Source organism: Triturus cristatus, chromosome 11 (genome assembly GCF_964204655.1).
Source record: "Triturus cristatus chromosome 11, aTriCri1.1, whole genome shotgun sequence".
In the NCBI taxonomy this organism is placed as follows: Eukaryota; Metazoa; Chordata; class Amphibia; order Caudata; family Salamandridae; genus Triturus; species Triturus cristatus.
In genome coordinates this window covers 109,816,322-109,841,001 of record NC_140594.1, presented here as the reverse complement: position 1 = coordinate 109,841,001, position 24,680 = coordinate 109,816,322, and the positions used below count along the sequence as shown (strand labels likewise).

Sequence of the window (24,680 nt, the reverse complement as noted above, 5' to 3'; positions counted from 1 at the left end):
ACTTAGGTATTATGTTCGCTTAGGAGAGCAGCTCCTTCGCGGGAACCTAAATGTTTTGCATACAAAATCCATACATCCTTCTGCTGAACCTATGTGAAAGGGACACCTGAAAAAGCTCATGAAAGATAGACTTTTGAAAAGCCTTAACTTCTAGAAAGGACCATGAATTACATTAAATGGTGCATCAAAGAAATAAAGGGTTCCTAAGCACTTTCCCATCTCCCCTCTCAAAACAAATCGCAGATTGTCATCTAAACCAGGGAGTAAATTAACCTTTTTTCTTTCCAAACTGTACAGCCCCACCAGAAAAGACCTCGGGTATTATTTCGGAAAAACAAAAGATACAAGACATTCAATAGACCTTTTTGTCTTCTATGGCATTAGAAGAGAAGATTTACCCTTCAAAGCAATCTGGAGTGAGTAGGATATTTGTGTATGTGCTTGCTATCAAACTTCCAGGAAAGCCTAGACTTTAATGTAATAGAGGGATAGCAGTAATGTCAATCATGCTAAGTAACATAGCCATTTCTGAAATGTGACTTATGCTAAACAAACATAAATCCACATTCTATAAACATAAGCATTTGCTCCTTTACATAAAATGTTACATTTCACACTGGTAATTGTAGTTTTTAATAGTGGGTCTCTTCTTTACCGGTAACCGGCACACCCAGCCTATCCTATATCAGAGCAGCCTCAAAGGAAAGAAAAATCTTATTCTACACAAAGAGAGTTCAAGTCTGTTTCCACTTTATTAGAAAATAAGCTTTTGCTATGAAGCTGTGGGACTTTTCCATTGCAGCTCCTGCAGCTGGACTCCCACACACACCTTTTTTAGTTTTCTTTTTTTATCTTGAAATATTTGCATACAATATTTTACAAAGTAAACATTTGGTAAAAAAACTGAACAGGCAGATTCCGCTCACTTCCGTTACATTTCATATAAATAAGCTCTTGATAAACTCTCGGGTCTGCAAGAAAACTGACCCAAAATCTAACTGCTCGGAGTTTCATTGACCAAACCAAACGTAAAGCAAGGCGCCACCTCAAAGACTAAAATACCTTCATTTGGAAGTGGGAGTCATAATCTGTTGCTGGTAGGTCAAACCCCTAAATAAAAAGCTGCCTTTTCTTTTGTGTTAAGTCCATAAGAGCTACTGGCATGTACTCCTCTCTGCAGTGGGAGAAAGTTGCAAACGGGAACCTGCCTTTAAGCCAACCTAGTGGTAGTCTACCTCATCCAGCCATATAAAGGCATCCATAATCCATAATTTAGCATGGACAAGAACAGAGAAGATGCACTTGGACCCTCTGTTACAAGACATCATGCAGAAAGTGCACTCTCAAAGTGAACAGCTCATTGTGTGACCTCAAATCTTCAACCTGTACTGAAATATCTCTTAGACCCCCCCAACTCACAACATCTGAGAAACAGACTGCAATCAATAAAGCAAGGCCTCAGATTCAACCAGCTCTGTAGTTATAGACAGAAACTACAGCCAATCAAATGTAATATCTGTATTGCACTTTGAATCAGCAGAGAAATTTAACACCATGCCAGTGTCTAGTTGCTTTACAGCATTCACAGGGGTGTTAAGGGCCATATTCAACATCAGAGGCCTCGCGGTGAGCTGAAAATATGGCTGTAAGACAGCATACTAGACCCACCATCAAGCATAATCACCAGACACTGGCAGAGGTTCCCCATTCCAAGCATCTAGTCCAACACGTCCTCCTGACTCTCCTCCCTCTATGAGCAACAACAGAAAAACAAATCCGGGTACAGCGACAACAGGTGCAAGAGCAATGCACAGAGACTGCACGGCACTGATGAAAGGCTGAAACACATAAGAGAAGTGGACAGTGAAGAAGGTGAGGTTGGGTGCCTAACCCACGTGTTGGCTACACTGAAAGCTGGATCATGCAAACAATAGAAATAAAAAGTAAGGTGGCACAGCCACTTGTGTTCTATGAGGTCATTGTGTGGACCACAGACAGTTCAGAATTACAGACAGAGCAATGGTCAGCGGGCTCTGCCATTGGTACAAATCCATCTTCATCACAGGCACACCAGGAGGCAGTGTCTATGCGATAAAGGCAATACTGCAGGCAGTCAAACAGAGAAAACGACAGGAGATGGAGGACACACTGTGCCGGAGGAGGGGCGGATGCTGCCATAGCTGATGAGGATTGGCAGTGATGAAGAAGGTTCTATGGTGAGCAGTAGGGACGAAGACTCCCCCAAGAGTTGGTTTCAAATGTCCATGTAGTCGTCCTCCTCATCGGTATCGCTCTCCAGTGACGACTCCTGGCTTGAGGTCTCAAGGATCTCCAGCGCGGGCTGACAGAGACTTTCCTTCTTCACATTCGCTGCCGACTGTGAAGACAGAATCACAGACTGCAGAGAGAAAAGAGAACAAGTTACACTGATTCCCAACAATGAGTTATAAAGACAAACACTTACCATCTGCTGGCAGGGTTTCAGTAACACCCTCTGCAGTCAGCCTTTCAGAAACAGCCCTGACACTCAGCACTTCAGCAACATCCCCTACAACCAGCACTTCAGCAACACCCCCTGCACCCAGCACTTCAAAAACAGCCCCTACACAGCAGCAAAACCCCCTACACAGCAGCAAAACCCCCTGCACTCAGCAACACCCCCCAGCTCTTCAGCAAGATCCCTGCACCCAGCACATCAGCAACACACCTGCACCCCAGCTTTTCAGCAATATACCCAGCACTCGGCCCTTCAGCAACACATAACACTTCAGCAACACCCCCTGCACCCAGCACTTCAGAAACACCCCCAGCACTCAGAACAGCAAGACCCCCTGCACTTCAGCAACACCCCCTGCACTTCAGCAACACCCCCTGCACCCAGCATTTCAGAAACACCATTAGCACTTCAGCAACACACCTTGCACCCAGCATAGCAGCAAGACCCCCTGCACCCAGCACTTCAGCAACACCCATAGCACTTCAGTAACAGACCCTGCACCCAGCACTTCAGCAAAACACCTGCGCCCCAGCTCTTCACCAACATACCCTGCACCCATCATGCAACAAAACATCCTGCACCCAGCAATTCATTAACAGCCCCTGCACCTGGCACTTCAGCAACACCTTCTACACTCCAATAATAACACCTGTTCTCAAGCCTTTAGTAGCATCCCATGCAGTCAATAAAATGCCCTGCAGTCATTCATTCAGTCACAGCCATTTTATGAGCACCTCAGAACTAAGTGTTTTGGTGACACACTAGCACTAAAGCCCTTCAGTACCCATACCAAGAGATCTTACATGTTAGAATCGCTGTCAGTCACTCAATCGATCTTTCCAATCCCTCAATAAAGGATCCTAAATGTTAATCTGTGCAGTCAGCCCTTTGTTTACAACCCCTGCAGCCAGCCCTTTGTAAAAAATCCCTGCAGTTAGGTGTTCACTAACAACCACTGCCGTCATACCTTTGGTAACAACCTCTGCGGTCAGCCCTTTGTCAACAATCCCTACAGTCAGATCTTTGTTAAAACCCCCTGTGGTCATTCTTTTATTAACAATCCCTGCAAGTCCGACGTTTGGTAACAACTGCTGCGGTCATTCCTTTGTAAGCAACCCCTGCGGTCATTCCTTTGTTAACAATCTCTGCAGTCAGACCCTTGGTAGCAACTCCTGTGGTAAGTCATTTAGTATGAACCCTTGCGGTCAGCCATTTGTAAATAACCCCTGCAGTGAGCTCTTTGCTAACAATCCCCCGCGGTCAGCCCTTTCTCAACAATCCCTGCAAGTCAGACATTTGGTGACAACCGCCACGGTCAGTCCTTTTTAAACAATCCCTGCAAGTCAGACCTTTGGTAACAACCTGTGCGGTCATCCCTTTGTTAACAATCCCTGCAAGTCAGCCATTTGGTAACAACCGCCACGGTCAGTCCCTTTTAAACAATCCCTGCAAGTCAGACCTTTGGTAACAACCTGTGCAGTCAGCCCTTTGTTAACAACTGCTGCGGTCAGTCCTTTGTTAACAATCTCTGCGGTCAGACCTTTGGTAACCACACCTATGATCAGCCCTAAGTAAGAATCCTTGCTGTCAGCCATTTGTTAATAACACCTGCAGTCAGCTCTTTGCTAACAATCTCTGCAGCCTGTCCTTTGGTAGCAATCCCTGCAGTAAACCCTTTGTTAATAAACCCTGCAGTCATCCCTTTAGTAATAATCTCTGCAGTCAATCCTTTGATAACAACCCCTCTGGTCAACCCTTCAGTGAAAGCCCCTGGTGTCAGCCCTTCAGAAAAGACCCTTCGTCCAGGCCTTTGGTCACACCCTACTTTCCCTCCTTCATTTACCTTCTTGTAGTAAAATTAATTTACATCCCATGCTGCTGTTTTCTGAAGAGGTTCACTGGTTGGGATCAATTCTACCTATCAGCATGCAGATTTTCCAGCATATACATGCTATTCTTTGTTAATTACACTGTGGGTACCTGCTTCTAGTTCCTTACCTTCAATTTCTGCTTGGTTTCTTCAGAAATGCTTCCCTTGGGTGACAGCAGAGTGGGTGTTGGAGGTGTGACCGTAATCTCTGGTGGGAATTTGGTGACAGCCGAGGGGATGAAGAGCTTTGGCATGTTTGGTGGGATGCGGGTCTTGGTACGGGGGTTGTCTGCTTTGCTCTGCTGGGTACTGGCAGGCTGTGTACTGCTGTCCATTTCGGCTTTGGAACTGGAGGCTAAGATGAGAAGGAGAAGCTTAGACGAGACCAGAGAATTTAGCATTTCTTATGAAAACTTGCTTAAAACCGCTGTGCAGAGGGTAGGGTCTCCATATGCAGAGACATGAGACTAGCTAGGCCATGAGGTGTACATTAGCCCTTTGACAAGTCTTATGCACCTAAAGATCCTTTGGTTGCTCCAGAAGGTCAAAGAGAGGTTTCTTCTTTCCACTTGAATGGGATATAACAACATCCACTATGCTTTCTATGCTCCTTCCTCTGCTCTCTAACTTTCCCATTCCTTTACTGTGACTGTAATATCCTATATGTTCACAACCTACCTTGGAGCCATCAGTGTCCTTATAAGTCCACAAAACACACCTGACAAGGTGCAGCTCTTTCAAACTGCTGGCTTGCAATGGATTCCATAATACTGACATGTTCAACCTGTATAATGTTAAGTGCTTCCATCTGGAAACTTACAACGACTTCTCTACATCTCTTAATTGTAAGTGTGCATTACCTATACCACCTTTCCAGCCTGCACATACCTTGGTCCTCTGCTATCAGGTGGAACAGATAATGTTTGAGCATGTGATATAAGCACATTGCCAGGCGTTGGGAGACTCTGGCATGTCAGCGAATAGAGAACAGAAAACTGTAGGATACTGTTTTATAGTCAGTAGTACATCCTAGCCAACAACTACATGGACACGCTGGGACACTGCTCAACAATGATAATCTATTGAATCAAATTGGACGCTAAACCCCAGGAAAATAACCAAACGAAAGGTCCCTGACAGAAGAAAGTAATCTACTGTAACACTGAGGTGAATGAATTTTAGAACCTGGGCAGAAAACTATGGTGTATAGATACATCACTGCAATGCCCTAAGACAACAAACCCAAATGAACAAGATACTTACCTTGGTAATGCTCTTTCTAGTAGAGACTTGATCTAACCATCTGGCTTGCTTGACCAGCAGAATGCAGGAGGCCTTTAGTTCCAGCAGGCTAGGAATCATCTTCCATGAGATCTAGGATGGAGGCTGAAACATCAGGATCATGGCCCGAATGCCTTGGACTCTCCTCTCTGGGGGATATGCACAAAACTGCACTGCCAGAAAAGCTCAGATGAAGGGGAGCATTTGTGAAGGAGTCAGGTGTGACCTTCGCACATTTCATGTGAACCCAACGATGTCAGGAGTTTCACCATAGTCTGGAGGTGACTGATGATTGCCTGGGGCAAACCCAACCAGTTGTCAAGGTAGGGGAAAACTGTAACTCCCGACCTCTGAAGATGTGCTGCTATCACCACAATCCCTTTCTTGAACAGCTGAGGGGCGCTGCTAAGACCAATAGGGAGGAGAGCAAACTTAAAATGCTCATGGCATACTGAGAACTGCAGGTAATGCCTGTGGGCCTGCTGGACGGCAATGAGGAAATAAGCTATCAGCAGGTCCAGTGCTACCATCCAGTCTCCAGGGTTGAGGGCAGCCAAAACGTGGGCCAGGGTGAGTATCTTGAATTTCTCATTTGAGAGGACAAAGGTCTAAACTAGGACTGGGATCCCCAAGAAGTAGTCGGAATACCAACTACAACAAACGTCTGGTGCCGCCACCCTCTCTATGATCCTTTAGCCAAAGAGCCTGCCTTTCCTGCTGCTAGAGTGATGGTTGGTCATCCATCAGCCGGTCCGGGGATGACGGAAGGTGTGGTGAGAAATGAGAATGATTAAACCCACTAAACATTTGCAAGAACCACTTGTCCAAAGTTATCACCTGACAATCTGGTAGAAAGTGCCACAATAAAGAAGCTTAGGGGGTCCAGCAGCTGGTAGGGCAGGGAGGCAGAAGACTGGTTTGCCTCCTGTCCCTGTTGCCATATCCTGTGGGTACCACAGCCACAAAAAGGCTGTGGTGACTGTTACAGCTGCTGGGGCTATTGGTGATATTGAAAGTACTTACCAAAGCCACGGAGGGTGGAACTGCTGGTGCATCTTGCATTGGGGGAGCAGAAAGGCCCAGGAAGCACGCTGTGGCCCTGCCTTCTTTGAAGCGCTCCAGGGCTGAGTCGCTTTATCCCCCCAAAAATGAGGAAACATTAAACTCCATGCCCATAGAACAGGCCTAAACGAATCTCAGAAAGCCAATGGACCGCATACAGGTGTGCCTGCGAATAGGTACCAATAGCCCTGTAGAGGGAGGCAGTGCTGTCCAGTCTGCATCAGATGGTGAACTTGGCAGCATCACAACTATCTTTCAAGGTCTCAAACTTCTTCCGAGAGCATGGACAATACTTGGGTCACGGCGTACCACAAGGCATGACAGTAGCTGCTTAAGAGGCAGCTGGCATTATGTGGCAATGTCTAGAATGTCATGATGCAAGTATGATGTAAAAGAATGCATCATGACTGGGAGTTCTAAATGGGACCAGTATTAGTCTGTATGCTGGAGGTTGTTGCAGCTTTATCAGATCTTCAATAAAGTTCATCAACTTAACTTGGATTTATGTTTCCTGATTACTACAAATTCTGGCGACGAGGATGGGATAGGGTACTATGTTTTCAAGATGACATAATGATTGTTGGAAGATCTTTGGATGAGCATGATAAATTGATGGAAGAAGTTTTGAGAAGAATTGGTAATTGTGGGTTGACCATAAAGAAAGAGAAATGTCAGTTAAGGCTGAGTGAAGTCAATTATTTGGGTCATCGAGTGTCAGGAAAAGGAATTAAACCGAAAAGTAGCATAGAGAAAGCAGTGAAGGATGCACCTTGTCCAACCAATAAGGAACAATTGAAGTCCTTTTTGGGTTTGGCAGAGTACTGTTCCAAATTTGTTCCTAGGTTTGCAGACTTAGTTGAACCAATGAGAATTCTATTGAAGAAAGGGGCTGTATTTGAGTGGAATTCTGAATGTGATGAGGCATTCAATAAGGTGAAAATATGTCTGTCTAGTGCTCCGTCGTTGGGTCATTTTGACAGCAAAAGGAAATCCATACTGATCACGGATGCTAGCAATGTTGGTTTAGGAGGAGTCTTATTGCAAGTCTATGAAGGTGAAGAGACAATAATTGGATTTGCCTCGCGGAGATTGCAGGGGGCTGAGAAATCATATTCTACGATAGAGAAAGAAGCCCTAGCGTGTTGTTGGGGAATAACGCATTTTAGGTACTATCTATGGGGGATTCCTTTTGTAGTCAAGACTGATCATAAACCTTTGGTCCATATATTCAAAGGGGGACGTGGATTAGATGGGAGTGTGACCCCTCGTATCTCCAGGTGGCTACTGTCCGTGTTGGATTACAATTTTGTAGTTGAGTACGTGCGTGGGAAGAAGAATGTGATTGCAGATTGCCTTTCTAGGATGCCAATTGAGGACAATTCTTGTGTGGAAATTTTGGAGGATTTAGTAGTAAATATTGATAATGAATTTGCTATTACTCAAGAGGAATGGATGAAAGTTATGAGAACAGATGAGGAATATAAGAAATTGAAAGAGCTCATTGTGAATTGCTGGGCATGTTCTAGTGAAGTGGAATCACATAAGAACTATTTATCTGTAAAAGATGAGCTCAGTGTACAGGGATATAAAGTGTTGAGAAGGAACAGGATAATTCCTCCGGTGCAGTTGAGGGAAAGGTTATTGAAGATTGTGCATGAAGGACATTTAGGGAGGAGTTTGACGAAGAGAAGATTGAGAGAATCCTTCTGGTGGCCCGGAATGGATAGGGATGTTGAGGATTTGGTGAAGGACTGTTATGCATGTGGTAATAGCGATAAGGTGAAAGTTACGAGAGAACCTCCTTTGAAATGTGTTGAATTGCCTAGGAGACCGTGGGAGAGATTGGCACTTGATGTGCTAGGTCCAATTGAAAAGTTAGGTTCATGTAGCCGATTTTTATTAGTACTAGTGGACTATCATAGCAAATGGTTTACATGTAAGTCTATGGGTCAGGTAACAACTGCTAATGTAATAAAGTTCCTTAAGGAGGTGTTTGTGGAAGAAGGGGTACCAAAGGTACTAGTGACGGACAATGGTGTTCAACTAACTTCTTCTGAAATGGGCAGTTTTTTGGAAAGTTTCGGAATTTCTCACGAGAAGATAGCTTTATTCCGACCGCAAGCAAATGGTCTTGTGGAGAGAGTAAATCGTATTATTATGGAGTGCATTCAACTTTCATTATCAAATGGCCTAGTGTGGAAAGATGAATTACGGAGGATGATGTGGGGACATAGAATTACACCACATTCAGTGACGGGTATTTCTCCTTTTGTTGCTTTAAAGGGGAGAGAGCCAGGAACCAAAGAATCTCCTATGTGGTTAAAAGAAACGAACCAGGTTTGGGTGGACAGAGATAATATGAGGCTTAGAGCTGCTGAGTGTCAAGAACGTAATAAGTTTGCTTTTGACAACAGGAAAGGCGTTAAAGAACAAGTGTTTATGGAAGATGATTGGGTTGTGGTAAAGAAATTTGGATTTGTGAAGAAGGGTGAGAGCAAGTTTTCCCAGCCTCATAAAATAATATCTGTCAAGGGTTCAGTGGCCAAATTGGATGATGGAAGAACCTGGAGTTTTGGAAATTTATGTAAGGTTTCCCATTTATGAATAGATGGAGAACTTATGTATATTGTGTACCATTGTAGAAATTCATGTTTGGTTGTATTAAACATGACGTTAATAGATGTAGTAAAAATACCTATAGCTTACAGTTTATACTTATATATTTTGTTCTTTGTTATGTTTTTGTGTTATGTAAGGGGGGAGATATGTGGCAATGTCTAGAATGTCATGATGCAAGTATGATGTAAAAGAATGCATCATGACTGGGAGTTCTAAATGGGACCAGTATTAGTCTGTATGCTGGAGGTTGTTGCAGCTTTATCAGATCTTCAATAAAGTTCATCAACTTAACTTGGATTTATGTTTCCTGATTACTACACATTCATTGAACGAAAGGCCAAACTTGTAAAGGACAAAACCTGCTTATCAAAAGTCTCTATCCTCTCCAATCCCTGTCAGAGGGAGTACTGGGAAATTAGTCTGGGTTTACTCTGATGGCCAAAGCCTTCATCACAGGGCTCTCAGGAGTGGGGTGCTAGGTGAGAAAAGCTGGGTTGCCCGGTGCAGAGCGATGGTGTCTGGAAATTTGACGATGCACTATTTGGTCTGAGCAGGGTTTGGCCCAGGTACCTAAGAGTGTATCAGTAAGAGCCTTATTAAAGAATGGGAGCAAGAGCTCAGAACTTGACTGGCCAGGATGTAACATCTCTATCAGAACACTGGTTTTAACTTCTTGAGTGGGAAGTTGAAGACCAAGAACCTCCACCTCCCTGCGCCTAACCATAGCAAAGGAGGCGCTGTCTTCTGTGGCAGGCCCTGTGGGGGGGAAACTAGTCTAGTTTTGGGGCGGTATCCAGACCACTGGCATCTTGAAGGTCCTTGTACCAATTGTCCTCTAGGTAAGATTGGAAGTCTCATCCTCAGTTTCGAGCACCCATTATGGGAATCTGTGACGAATAACTCATGAAGGACATGAGCTCTTCCAGAAGGTAGAGGCATTGTGTCAGAATTCAAAGGGTGGTAAAGAGGTTGGGGTTCAGATAAAGAGCACGTCCTCTGTTGGGGTCAGTGTGCAACTATCTTGGTGCCAGACAGCACTATGGATTGACCATTACTGTCTGGCGTCTATGGCGCTGGCGGATTGCATCCCAGTGTGGGTTGTGGTGCCGGCGAGTGAGCTGGCAGTGAAGTCAGTCCAGAGCCCTGAGCAGATCCAAAGGGCCCAAGTGGCACCGAAGATGGAACTGGGACTGAAGTCAGTCAGGGGCTCTGAGCAGATGCAGAGGGCCCAACTGGCACTGAAGATGGAACTGCCAGCGGAAGCTCAGTAGGGTGAACTCTCTGCTTCTTGTGGTCCTCAGGCACACAAGAGGGACCTGCTAACATCAAAAAGCCTTAGCATGGCTTCGCAGAAGTTCTCCACCTGCTGTGGCCTTGAAGACAGCCCGAGAAATTCCAGCTGCCACAGAACAAGGGTCAGAATCGACTCCAAAACAGAGCGGCTTCAGAAGCGCAAGCTGGAGCCATGATGACGCATTCGCGCCTACTTAGGAGTCGTAAGTGACGGGACAGGACCGAGATCTGCTTGAACTTCTTGTGCTGCTTCTTTGATTTGCCCGAGGACTTATATTGTTAAGAAGACCCGTCACGGGAGCCACCTACTGAGTAGGACCGGGACCAGGACCTACCTTTAGACCTTGACTGATCCCAGCTCTGGGTTTTGTGGTGCTTCACCAAAAGAGCTTTACTTCTTAGTCTTCAATAGCCTTGGGGTGCATCAATGCACAATCACTGCAGGCTTTTGTATTGTGTTCTGAACCAAGGCAAAGCACAGACATTTGTTTGTGAAATTCCCCACAGGGTTTAAACCCTGTCGTTTCAGAGCAACATATTTCCCTTGCACACTGTTTTTTAGTAGAAATTTTGTAGTAGAAGTGTCCCAATGAGACAAGGGCTAGCCCCTGATCCATGTCTGTTGACATGGAAAAAAAAGGAACTGATGTTAGCATGTATGGATGGCGCCTATATAGGCCTGCACACGTCACTGAGTGACATCGACACAGATCCTCTCCTGCACAGGGGTACTACTAAAGATTTCTCTGATCCAGTCTGACGCCAAGGGAAGTATTCAAAACGTGATGACTCTGTGGTCAAAATCTCTATCAGAAACTAATAATTTGTACACAGGGCTGGAAGCCAGAGGTGTAGATTGTAACACCCAACTCTCTTGGGAGAGTCCATATCTACACTGGGATGAAATCAGAACAGAATCTTTGTTTGCAATAAGACTGTGGCGTAGTGCTTTTAAAAATGTACTTTGTCTCCAGGACTCATTTACTGAGGGGCAGTGCATGTGTGGGCAGCTTAGGCAGTGGTTGCTCATCACCTCAGATTGGCTGCCTTTCCCTGGGGCGCTCTGCATGTTAGCTCAAGGAAAAGGAAACAAACTGATGCAGACAGTCAGCAGCTTGACAATGATCTAGCCACCAGCTGGCATGCTGACTGGATGCCAACCTTGAATCCAGGTCTCTATCTCTCTTACAAATGATAACCATAGTTATTCCAGTTTCTGCCTTTCTAAAACTGAGTGCTATGGCAGTCATGTGGACCCAATACTCGTTAAGCAGTTGTGGAACCGTACAGTCATATGTATGGATTTGACCAGGGTAACCACAAAATCACAAAACTTTCAACCAATATAAAAATATGCAAGCCTGAATATGTCCTCCACTGAAACACCCGAGTACTTGCTTCTTTTGGATGTAATCAATAAAGGATTCTTCATAGCTGCTCCTGTTGTTATGCCTGGGCGAACAAGGTACTAACTTTCGGTAACAATATTTCTCATAGATACTCCATCTAAAGGCAGATTCCGCACTTTATGAATAAGCCCCAGGAGTCAGACTGGATCTAGAAATTATTGAGTTTGCCCGTTGCGATGCTGAATGGCATTGTGCGGCTCTGTGCCAATGTGGTTTTGCTCCGGAAGCGATGAACGGAGCCACATATAAGCATCACTTATGCACATTGACATCAGTTAGTTTTTACCTGTGCCTTCAGACGTGGATCCAGAATTCTTTCCTGGTCTTTCACCAGAGTTTTCTCTGAAATTTTATCCAGCGTGCAAGGGAAATGTCACCCGCTAAAACCACAGGGTTTAAACCCTGCAGCAAACAGTCATTTGTGATGGGCCCTCACAAAGTCTGTTTGTGATGCCTGAGGTCAAACTACAACTCTAAGAGATATGTCTAGACGTTTTTTAAGGCCACATGGGAACGCAAAGCCAAAATCTACGTTGCCAAACACGAGAAGGCTCCGTGACCGGTCGAAGTCAAAAGGAAGGTCTCGAGTCTCTTTCCTTAGTAGGTGGTGTTGAAAATTCAGAGTTTTCTGTGGAAATGACGGAGGGGGTTCCTTCAAACTTAGAGCTTAACCATTTTGCAGAGTATTTGCCAATAAACTGTCTTATATTTTGCCATTCGGCAGGACGATTTGTAATACTTTTTGTAATACTTCCTCCCCACCCGAATGGTGCACAGAGAGGGGGAAATGGGGAAGTCACTGTAGTGAGTTGCAACTGGTCTTACGTCCCAAGTCTAGGTGGAGTTGCCAGACCCTGCGCCTTTTAGGAGAATGGCGTGATTGGTACTGTTGCCTTTGCAGATATCAAAGCTGTCAAGAAGGGGCTTGAGCCCTCTGAGGCTGGTAATGATTGCAAAACCACTTTTACTAGGCCTCCAGCCCTGACACCTTTGAAAAATTCTCCCTCAGACCATATTTCTGCATCTCGTCGTCCAAAGAGTGGCGAACCACTAAAAAGAAGATTTTGAATTTTCGCCTGCACATAGTGTATCAAAGGTCTCAACCACAATGTTCTGAGCAAAACAAACCTATTGCAATAACCGGATACAGCCAAGTCTACTTGGTATAGGGAGACGCTTAACACCTGATTGGAAAGCATAAGATCTTCTCTAACCACCTCCACAGTCTTTGTGTGTACCTTTTGGCGGTTCCTCTGCAAACATGTGCATTTTTTCCCACAGGTACCCGTTATAAAAGTGAAAAAGAACAGTGGCACTGACTGTCGTCAGAGATAATGCTGCAGTCACATCGTTTTTCTAACTTCAGGTATCCAGATTTTTTCTCCGGTCTGTCAGGTGGCATTGTGGTTTCAGGAGCAGATGCCTGTCTTTTTCTCACTGATGCAACAATCACAATCTGGTTTTAGGATCTGTCTAAAGATACAGAGGGTCTTGTTCTGGTACTAGAAGTTGCAGCCTTTGTACTGAGCGGAATAAAAAAAATCTAGGATTTTTGCTAAGCCTGTTATCAGAGGCAAACAGGGTGTGATTTGTGGCCTCTGTTGTATTGTCTCCATAGTAACAGAGACTGAAGGCTGCAAACCAGTAGAGGAATTTTCAATGTTGCTCACCCCAGCATTAATACCTCCTGAAATGTATTAAGGTCTATATGGGAAATCCAAGACAGAGAACTAAGAGGTAAGCTTTGTGTATAGGAAGTAGAGGTATCTTAATCGGTACCAGTTATCAGAGTTCCATGATGGAGATGGTGTTTTTCCCCTCTTTCTCGGAGGTGGTTGCTGCATATCATAAATTGGTGCATGTGTTTTTTCTAGTGACAATGCAGTAGGCATAGGAGATGGCAATGGTGCTTTGAGTGGAGCACTTATTATGTTATTGGGCCCAACAAATACCTTAGAGATTGGATGAGGTGTTAGTGGTATTTTGAGAGGATCATCTACTGGCATGACAAAGATGGGAGTCCGTGGGTGAACCAGAGATGCAGCCTAAGTCTCAGTGGCTGAATGAATTGTTCATCGTTTAACTCCAAGGCTTCTACATCGTTGATTTCCACATAGAGTGCTGCAAATGCCTCAACATCGAGCATCGTCAGCTACTTCAACATTGATGTGATCAACATCTCTATTTATGATAACGACCATATAGGGAGTAAATATGTCTTTGAAGTCATCACCCATTGTGACCTTGACCTCGTGCCATGCCTGTACCAGGTAGCACTGTTTCCTATCCCTCCTCCACTCCCTGGAATCTCCCTCTGCAGCTGTACTTAAATACAGACAGACCTAATCCTGTTGTTGGGACACCTTCACTGGCCCCTCTTTGGCATCCTTACACCTCCCTGATCTGTTTGTTTTTCGGTATATCCTCCCTTTTTCCTCTCAGGCGAAGACTTTATTTTAGCAATTTTCTGGAAAAAAGGAGATTCTTGCACAGAATGAGAGTTTGGAAGGCAACAACAAAGTGCATGAGGGCATTTAGCTTCCTTCTTCCTGCCGCAGTGGAGGCATTTAACAAACAGAGAAGGTATGACATTATTAAATGTGGAAAAGAGAGATCAAAACCACACATTTTCTGTCATAAACACTCAGGTCTAAAGACAATGATGAGGGAAGGCAAAAGTAATTAAGAGAAAATTTGTTTAAAGTAAAAGAACAGGGGGTTTAAACTCAAAAGCTGCTCCAGCTATTGTCAAATTAATGGAGCAGCGTACTAATTTGTAGTCATTCAGAGGTCAGTTTACAAGCCTGTTTTCCTTTCATTTTGCATATGTTGTTTCATTGTACATGTGTTGGAGGCTGCAGCAGTTGGTTAAGTGTGTGTGTGTGTGTGTGTGTGTGTATATATATATATATATATATTCACTGAAAAAACCATAGGTTTCAGGGACGTTATAGTTAGGGATTAGCATTTAAAAAAACCTTAGAAATTCACTGAAAAAACCATAGGTTTCACGGACGTTATACTTAGTTGGACATTTGATTGATGTAATATGTGACGTCATCAGCAGTGCATTGTGGGGGCACGAGTTATAGTTAGCTCAACTAACTAGAACAGGCAAATTTCTCTGGTTTTATAGGAGTCAAATGTCCAACTAACTATAACGTCCCTGAAACCTATGGTTTTTTCAGTGAATTTCTAAGGTTTTTTAAATGCTAATTTCTAACTATAACTTGCCTGAAACCTATGGTTTTTTCAGTGAATTTCAAAGTTTTTTAAATGCTATTTTCTAACTATAACGTGATTGAAACCTATGATTTTTTCAGTGAATTTCAAAGGTTTTTTAAATGCTAATTTCTATTTATAACGTTCATTAAACCTATGTTTTTTTCTGTGTTTTTTAATTATCATCCCATTCTCAACTTGGTGAAAACTGCAAATCTCACCACTCTTCCATCAATACCTTGCACCAACAAAATCGCCATAAACAAGAGCCAAATCTAACGCTAATGAAATGCACAGTAGGCGTTCCCGTGCAAAAAAATCCACGAAAACATAATTTCCCCATATTTTTAATGACCAGCCAAATCTGCAATGCGATCCAAAAAGCAGGCAATAAGCCGAGTTAGCAGTAACAAATTAACATCAACCTTTAAATGGTGTAAGGAGGTCGAGTATCTACTCGTTATTTCGACCCAACTCACAGCCACATCTAAAGGCCAACACGTGATAGAGCTACTGATCATGCAGCTCCGACACCCAACAACGCCACAACACGCAGCCCCACCACCACCAGAAGCTCCCCCCCGGACCACCCCCCTACTACCACAGAGGCAGCACAAAACAGAACAACGGACCTACACAAAACACCATGACCCTCAGCCACACAATAGCTCAATGTTGGGAGATGAGCAACCAACTATATATGAAGGAGGCAAGTCACCCATCACTGATAAAGCACACACTGCCAAGTGCGACGCCAATGTGCTGCACACACCTCACTATGCAGAGCACAAACCTCTCCATGTGGAGATATACTATTGATACTTGTACTGTAGTGCACAGTGGACGCAACCAAGTTACCTCAGGCAGTGGGGAAGATATCGGTCATGTAGCTGTGTTGTCCCCCCTGGAAGCGGAAGCGGAGTGGGCTGCTCCAACGTACGCCACTCCAGCGTTGGAGTATGAATAAATAGACCAGGCCCTAGGTGTGGTTCACTTGTGGGAAGACCAACAAGTCTGTCAGAACGGCAGCCCTCATCCCGGCATGTGGCAGCCGCCATAACCGCGGGCCTCCTCGACACAGGGCCCCTGCGAACCCAGCGGCACAGCACCACAGACTTATGTCTGTACCGACTACTGTCTTCGATCTACACTACGGACAGCACGGCTCACGAATCAGATGTGGGGACGATTGCAGATATCGCAGTCCAGTTCGCAAGACACGTTGCTCCCAGTACGACCCACCCAGACCACGCATCATCGCAGGGTGCGCACACGCTGTATGCTTCAGGTGCTACTAACTCACTGCACCATAAGTCATCGCCACGTGGCCTTAGCAACGCAGAATTCTTTAGACAAAGCACATTGCACCCAGTGCGGCCCGCCAGAACCACGTCTCATCGCAGGGTGTGCACACGCGGAGTACTCCAGGTGCCCCTAACTGTGCAGCTCAACTCAACTCCACGTGCCTGTGCGCCCATCCTGACCGCTGCCTACACTGGAGTTACATGCTTCACAATTCAACATTAGTAGCGACGCAAATTGTGTAAGAGACTATAATGGGTGAAGAAGACCAAATGTTCCCAATCTGTGCAGCTCAAGTCAACGTCACCTGCCTGTGGGCCTTTGCTGACCGCTGCCTCCGGCCTACACTGTGGAAGACCGGCGACACGTGGTGCCAACTAACCCTGTTCAACACAAGCCGATCCCACATGTGTAACTGTGTCCTGAGTCCTGAATGTTAGCGGCCACAGCACCAGACTCCCTTTGATCAGTGAGGGGTATTTCCATATGGAAGGCCGGCGACACGTGGTGCCACTGAATCTGCACTACGCAGGCCGGTGGGGCCACCAACGTATGCACGTGGAAGTGGAACCTAGCTCACCGCTACCTCTGCCCTACACTGTGGGCGACCGGCGACAAATGGTACCACTAACCGTCTTCAACACAAGCCGATCCCACATGTGTAACTGTGTCCGAGTCCTCAATGGCTGCAACCACAGCACCAGACTCCCTTCAAACACCGAGGGGTATTTCCACATGGAAGACCGGCAACACGTGGTGCCACTGAACCGGTACTACGCAAGGTTTGTTTGGGTCTCCAACGTATGCACGTGGCTGTGGACCCTACCTCACCGCTACCTCTGCCCTACACTGTGGGCAACCGGCGACAAATGGTACCACTAACCATCTTCAACACAAGCCGATCCCACATGTGGAACTGTGTCCTGAGTCCTGAATGGCAGTGATCCCAACTTGCCAGCGACCACAGCACCAGACTCCCTTCGATTAGTGTGGCGTATTTGCATATGGAAGTCATCAATGTGGAAAGTATTGCAGACGAAAACATAACGCAAAAGATACATTTTACACAAACTGTCGATTTCCCTTTCCACGTCCAGTAATTTCCAAAGGAAGAGTGAACAGTTTTATGTCAGCAATGAGACATACCATCACTCGAAAATCACCCGAAAATCACCCAAAAATACGTATAATTTAAAAAGAACAGAAGCATCGAAGTACAATAATGATTACAATACAGAGATTTTGAAGATGTGAAATGCAAATATGAACATACAATATGATGCACATAACTCAATTGCTGTTTCTCACTATGTCACGTCATATACTACCAACTCTGAGAAGACAGAATTGAAAGAAATATGGGAAGAAATTTCAATGGAGAAGACACGTAGGAAAAAAATGTACAGCTTCAGTTTGAAGATACGTTCACATCGAGAAATTGGTTCCTACCAATGTTCGGATCGATAGACATCTGCAAGTTTATATTCAAAGTCAACAGGAACCATCTGGATAAGTCTAGGTTTTCCTGCGGCACGAAATCGAGTTTTAATATAAATGTTATAAAACAAATTTGTGATGATATAGACTTACGTTTTTTTGCTAGTCAAGAGAACTGTACAGAAAATTACAGTTGGATATGTCTAGGTGTTGATCAACAAATGGAAGATAATACTGTTGTGAAGTTTGAAAAAGAAATAAAATCTAAAGTAGTTTCTAGTGAAAATCCCAACTATGTTTATATTTATTGCCGATGTATTCATTATAAAATTCAAACTAGGAATGTAGAAGTACTACCACTAACCCTGTTCAACACAAGTCGATCCCACATGTGTAACTGTGTACTGAGTCCTGAATGGCAGTCACCCCAAGTCCCTGGCAGCGACCACAGCACCACGCTCCCTTCGATCACTGAGGCATACTTAGATATGCAAGGCCAGCGACGCGTAGTCCCACTAACCCTCTTTAACACAAGCCGATCCCACATGTGTAATTGTGCCCTGAATGGCAGTGACCCCAAGTCCGTGGCAGCAACCACAGCAGCTTAGTCTCTTTGATCAGTTAGACATATTTCCTTATGCAACTGCGGCGACACGTGGTGCCAATAAATCTGTTCAACACAAGCCGAACCCACATGTGTAACTGTGTCCTGAGTCCTGAATAGCAGTCACCCCAACTCCGTACCACCACACTCCCTTTCATCAGTGAGGGGTATTTCCATATGCAACTACAGACTCCAGTAGGCAAGTAAGTATCACAGTCTTACACCCTACATATTATCCTTTTAGTATCCTTGCTTCAAGAACTTTTTTTTATATCAGTTATAGCTTTACTACAATGACCAAATTAATCTTCAAGTGAAAACTAAAATGGAATAGCAGTCTACACTGCAGGCAGTACAGCTCGCAATTCCATTTTTAAATGCTAATTTCTAACAACAAGATTGTACTCAGAAAATACAACACTTCGTCAGTGTATTCTATACTTATTTCATCTTTTCATCATACGCCTACACTGCACTCACTAGGGCTCCCAATGCAAATTATTTCTTCATTCATTAACTACAGAGTCACTAAGCAAGGAACTAGTACAGGCCTCAAATCTACATAATATCCTTTTAGTATCCTTTCTTCTTGAACATTTCTTATATGAGTTACACCTTTAGTACAATCACCAAATTCATTTTCAAGTACAAACGAACACTCATCAGTCTACAGACCTCTCAATTTGAATTTTGGACACGTGGTGCCAACTAACACTGTCCAACACAAGCCGATCCCACATGTGTAACTGTGTCCTAAGTCCTGAATGGCAGTGACCCCAAGTACATGGCAGCCACCACAGCAGCAGACTCTCTTTGATCAGTTAGACATATTTCCATAAGCAGTGACCTAAAACTTCATGACAGCGACCACACCACCATACTCCCTTAGATTAGTGAGGAGTATTTTCATATTGAAGGCTGGCAACAAGTGGTGCCACTGAACCTGCACTACGCAGGCCTGTGACGCCACCAACGTATGCACGTGGCTGTTGGCCCTTGCTCACCGCTACCTCTGGCCTACACTACGATTAGTAGGCCTCACAATTCAGATTCGTGATTCCACATGACGCAGTCCTATAGCCAAGACACATTGCTCCCAGTGCGGCCCGTCCACACCAAGCATCATCACAGGCTCATACACTCTCAATACTTCTGGTGCCACTAACCCTCTTTAACAGAAGCCGATTCCACATGTGTAACTGTGTCCTGAGTCCTGAATGGCAGTGAGCCCAAGTCTGAGGCAGCAACCACACAACATATTCCCTTCAATTTGTGAGGCATATTTCGATATGCAAGGCTGGCGACACCTAGTCCCACTAACCCTAACCCTCTTTAACACAAGCTGATCCCACGTGTGTAACTGTGTCCTGAGTCCTGAATGGCAGTCACCCCAAGTCCGTGGCAGCGACCACAGCACCAGACTCCCTCTGATCAGTGAGACATATTTCCATATGTAAGGCCAACAGCACGCCGTGTCACTAACCCTCTTTAACACAAACCGATCCCACATGTGTAACTGTGTCCTGAATCCTGATTGACAGTCACCCCAACTTCGTGCCAGCGACCACAGCACCAGACTCCCTTCAGTCTTATTTGTTGTTCTTTTCTTTAAATATTTTTTTTATATGTAAATCTATACATGTCTAAGACTCTTCTTTGTCCAACCGCACAGGGACACTTCCGGGCCCAAGAAGGTTGTTGGGGGTATGATAGTAATGTGGGAAGAGGGTGCGTTACCTGCTGATGTGGGGAGAGGCAGCGTCAAAGGGGTATCTATCACAGAAAGAACTCCGATATATTTTCACAAATACCTCGGGCAAATGCCAGCTGACGGACTGAATAACAAAATTATTTTTCAATACTTATGTAGTGTGAGTTATGAACAGTTCGCACCCAGGCTCGCAGAGGGACAACTGCGACCCGTCCACTCCACTCACAGACGCAGTACGACGAGCCATCTGCGTCATTGTAGCTATCCCTGCCCTGTTCCGTCGTACGCCACGCCACTCAGATTACGTTACGGCGATGACCCCACATAGCTACCTGTCGCAGGCGTACTCGCTGTTGGTGTGCAGGTCAGTGGTCTAGTTCTCCACATCTCCCGCCCACTCCCTGAGGGCAGGTTTGCACACACACCACACCCGTTCAGCACATGCGTCACAGGCCATGTGACCACGCAAATATAATAGATCGACAACGTCACATCCTTTATTGCCGGTGCTGACTAGATGCCGGACGCTCCACGTGTCTCAACCATCAAGAGTCTTTCAAAACGTCCGCAGGTTACTCGCACCCTAATCTTTATAGCCCTCAGGGGCCTACCACCCCCTTGGCGCGGACTTCAGATGCACAGGTTTAGTGCCACCCGAAGGTCATATGGCCATCAGGGGCCTACCACCACTTGGCACAAACTTAACTTCCACAGGATTAGCGGCCCCAAAAGCTGATGTGGTCTCCGCCATTGATGACTCAGGACTCAGCGACATGTGTGAGATCTGTCAGGCCGTGGAGAAGATGATGTGGTCTCTGCCATTCATGACTCAGGACTCAGCGACCTCTGTGCGATCCGCCAAGCACCTGATGTGGTCTCCGCCATTCAGGACTCAGCGACATATCTGGGATGCGCGGAGTTTTGACGGGGACGTGGTGTGCCCACTGCTGCACACTCCGGTGGCACCAGGTAATTATTTGCTCATGGATACGCAGGGGCGGCAGTGTCTCTGTCTCTGTCTCTCTCTCTCCCATCTCTCTCTTCTCTTCTCTCTCTTCCTTCTTTCCTTCTATCTCTCTCTTCCTTCTCCCTTTCTCACTCCCTTTCTTTCCTTCCCTCTCTTTTTCTCTCTGGCTTTTTTTTTCCCTTCTCTTTTTCTCTATGTCTCTCTCCTTTGATATGCGCATTACACACGTTCTTATTTTGTGCTTTATTTTCCAGGCTCTGTTGTCCACATCCATGGTCCCCACAGCAGTGTTCCACCTTGTTTTTTTTCAAATAAATTTTTTATCGTTGATATATGTTAAGAAAAAAACAAAGTTTGAAAAAAAAATTAATAACGTTTCTGGTTGTTTTCTTAACTGCTTTGTAACTCTTTCTTGTTCTTATTACTGTTATTTGATGAAGTCCACCATTGTCTTAAATTTTGTAGGACTTATCGCGGGAATACTGGTGATGTCTGCAGTTTCCACCAACTTCTAAATAGTGTGTTAGCTTTATCTCAACTTTACTTCGATTAAAGTGCTGATAATGAAATGCAGACTAGCCGTTACCGTGCAAAAAGACACGAGGTGCACCTTTGCTATTTATTCCAACTACTAAAATCCTATATTGAATTGCACTGACGTAGTGGCTGCACTCACAGTGTACACACAAAATCATTTACGAAACCTCATTGTATTTATATTGATTGGGAATCGGGCCTCAGGTGCTGGATCTTGACGAGATACATTGCCCAGTTCGTATATTGTGCTGCACATGCAAAAACTCACATCACAACCTTCACACCTACTGCAATGCGAAACAAATTCCGGTGATAAGCCACGTTAGCACCAGGGATTTTATACCTGCTTTCTGATGGTGTTAAGCAGGACGACTACCTGCACCATGAAAGAGAACACAGTCAAGAGCCACACCAGAACACCCACAGGTGCCATAGAATAAATGAGCATGATACAGGGATACCCATGAGGGCCACAAGACTCTTCGGAACAACTCCGGGACCGCCAACGCCCCCCAAACCTGCATCTGAGCAAGTGTGTCCCTCTGGTCATTGTGTTAGCATGATAGGCACCACCCCTGCAACATCACAGTGTGCTATCACCTCAGCGTTGGCAGTGAGCCTGGACATGTAGCTACGCACGCATCCTACTGCATGCACAACCGGCGTGTGCTGGTTCTGAGTACACAGGTCAGCGCAGGGGTGTGCCTATCCGACAACAGTAACAGGGTGTCTCGGACATCTCTGTGTACAGGAAGTGCTGTAAAAGTGTGTCTCTATGTTCTGGTGTGGCCTGCCACAAGGGCCGCAGCAGTCGATGTTGTAAAGTGGCATGCCCCACCTCCAAACGGCACTGTGATGGTGTTGTTGGAATGCAGCAGCACATGCACAAATAGGCATTACAATGGTGTGCCGTACGAGTGCACGAGATACAACACCGCACCGTACAAAAGTGTGGCAGCTCGTGGGAGGGAGGAGCAGCTGTTTGCAATGTAACAGACAATGAACTCGCCCATGTGCCACGTGCTGGGCATCTTATCCATGATGACCACGGTCGCAGACATCCCACAACACCAACGACCCGCCTTTGTACACATCCTCTATGAATGCAGCGTGGTTTTCACTTCTATGCTCGTTCACTGGTGTGATGCTGGCGAGTTGTGTGACTTGTGCTCCTTGTTGGTGTATTTTATTTTGGCCATTGTTTGTCTATACTTGTGCTATACTTAATTGTGCATGTCCGCCATTCTGCCCATCTCCCCCGTCCCCCCACTCCATGCTTCTTCCTCTTCCTGGTGCTGTTCTGTCTATAATTTTGTTGTCCACACAAATACATGTAAAGAACAAATTAGAATAGTACCTTGATTCTTTTAGGTTTCAAAACTTCTCTCTCTTGGTTTCTTTTTAATTTTCCATACAAACAGTTTTTTTAAAATATTCAACAACACATAGAAGTCAGAAGTGCAACGTATTCTATCAACACACGTTCTAGAACATTCTACAACACATGCAGGTTAAAAGTTCATCAATCGAGGGAGGAGCCTAGCGCGCAACCACGTTGGCCGCGTAGGCTTACGGCTCTCGAGGGCCTCCGCAACCTCCCACGTCTATCCTGACTTAATCCTGGTTTATTTGACGGGCTTTTGCAGATAAACTTGCGCTGAGGTTCCACCCGTTTTCCAAATTCAGATCGGACGCCGGGAACCGGACTGGTTGCACTCCGAAGTTTGCGGCCTGATCTTGCCTTGGTTCCGATCTCGAGCTGGTGAAGTGCCCGGGTACGAAGTGAACAACAGCGGCTGGCTGGGCTTGACCTGTCACGGACCCCGCACTTTCACTTTCGTTTTCCAGCTTGTTTTCAGATATCGGCTGAGAGACTTTGGTGTTTCAGAGGGGCGCGGACGACGGAGTGTCTGGCCTGACTCTCGGACTATACATGGGCTTACTGTCGGCGACGGCTGTGTTCAATTGAATTAGCTACCTGGTCCCTTTTTCCTGGTGCTGGCGGGTGCCAACCTTGGTGGCCTCCGGATGATGGCGGCGAGACTAGACGGAGACAAGTCGAAACCCAAGTCAACCCGGAGGGGTGCATATACCCAGGTCAATAATATGGATCGATATGCGCAGGCAAAGGGATCCCCTAGTGGCTCGCATAAATCGCCTGAGAGGTCTAAAGAGGTCTCAGACCCATTGTCAGAATTGACTTTGCTGGACGTCATGGGCGCCATTGAGGAGATGAAGACCGCTGTGGGTCAGCAGTTTGATACCCTGGCTCATAAATTGGACGCGGTCCTGATCGATGTGAATTTGGTCAGGGCAGACCTGTCCAAAACTAACGAGCGGGTCGACTCCTTGAGTCAAGCGGCGTCGAGCCTAACTGTGGACGTGGCCGCCCTGCAGACGGAGGTCCGTAGGTTGCGGCTAGCCAGTGACCTGACGGACCGTCGACTTGAGGACTCCGAAAGCAGGGCTAGACGGAACAATGTTCGTATCATTGGAGTGCCGGAAAGATCGGAGGAATCTGCTGCGGATCTTTTTGTGGAGGACCTGGTGACCAATCGTCTTGCGCCCAAGGGACTGAGTAAGTTCTTTGCGGTGGAACGGGCCCACAGGATTCCGGGTGGTGCGCCCAAAGTGGGTGCTCCCCCGCGGCCTATAATCGCCCGACTCTTTAACTTTCGGGATAGGGATGCTATCCTTCATGCGTCGAGGGTGGCCGGGCCGCTGAAGTTTGAGAACTCTAATGTCAGCTTTTACCCGGACTTCACGCAAGCGGTCCAAAAACAACGGCTGGGATTTTTGGGCGTCAAACGGCGCTTGAGGGACATGGAGCTGAAATATGCGATGTTATTCCCGGCTAGGCTGCGGGTTG

General features: G+C 45.7%; 1 protein-coding gene across 8 annotated transcripts in view; it reads right to left on the bottom strand.

Annotated features, from left to right (window-relative positions):
• Positions 1-733: 733 nt before the first annotated feature.
• Positions 734-24,680, bottom strand: part of CABIN1 (calcineurin binding protein 1) — a 1,566,474-nt gene continuing 1,542,527 nt past the window's right edge. For all 8 annotated transcript variants that reach the window (XM_085634628.1, XM_085634623.1, XM_085634621.1 and 5 more), the window contains 2 exons: positions 4,496-4,722; positions 734-2,398 (listed from right to left, as the gene is read on the bottom strand). In XM_085634628.1, coding sequence (XP_085490754.1) covers positions 2,255-2,398; positions 4,496-4,722 — 371 coding nt within the window. In that variant the 3' untranslated portion in view covers positions 734-2,254. The remainder of the gene's footprint in view (positions 2,399-4,495; positions 4,723-24,680) is intronic.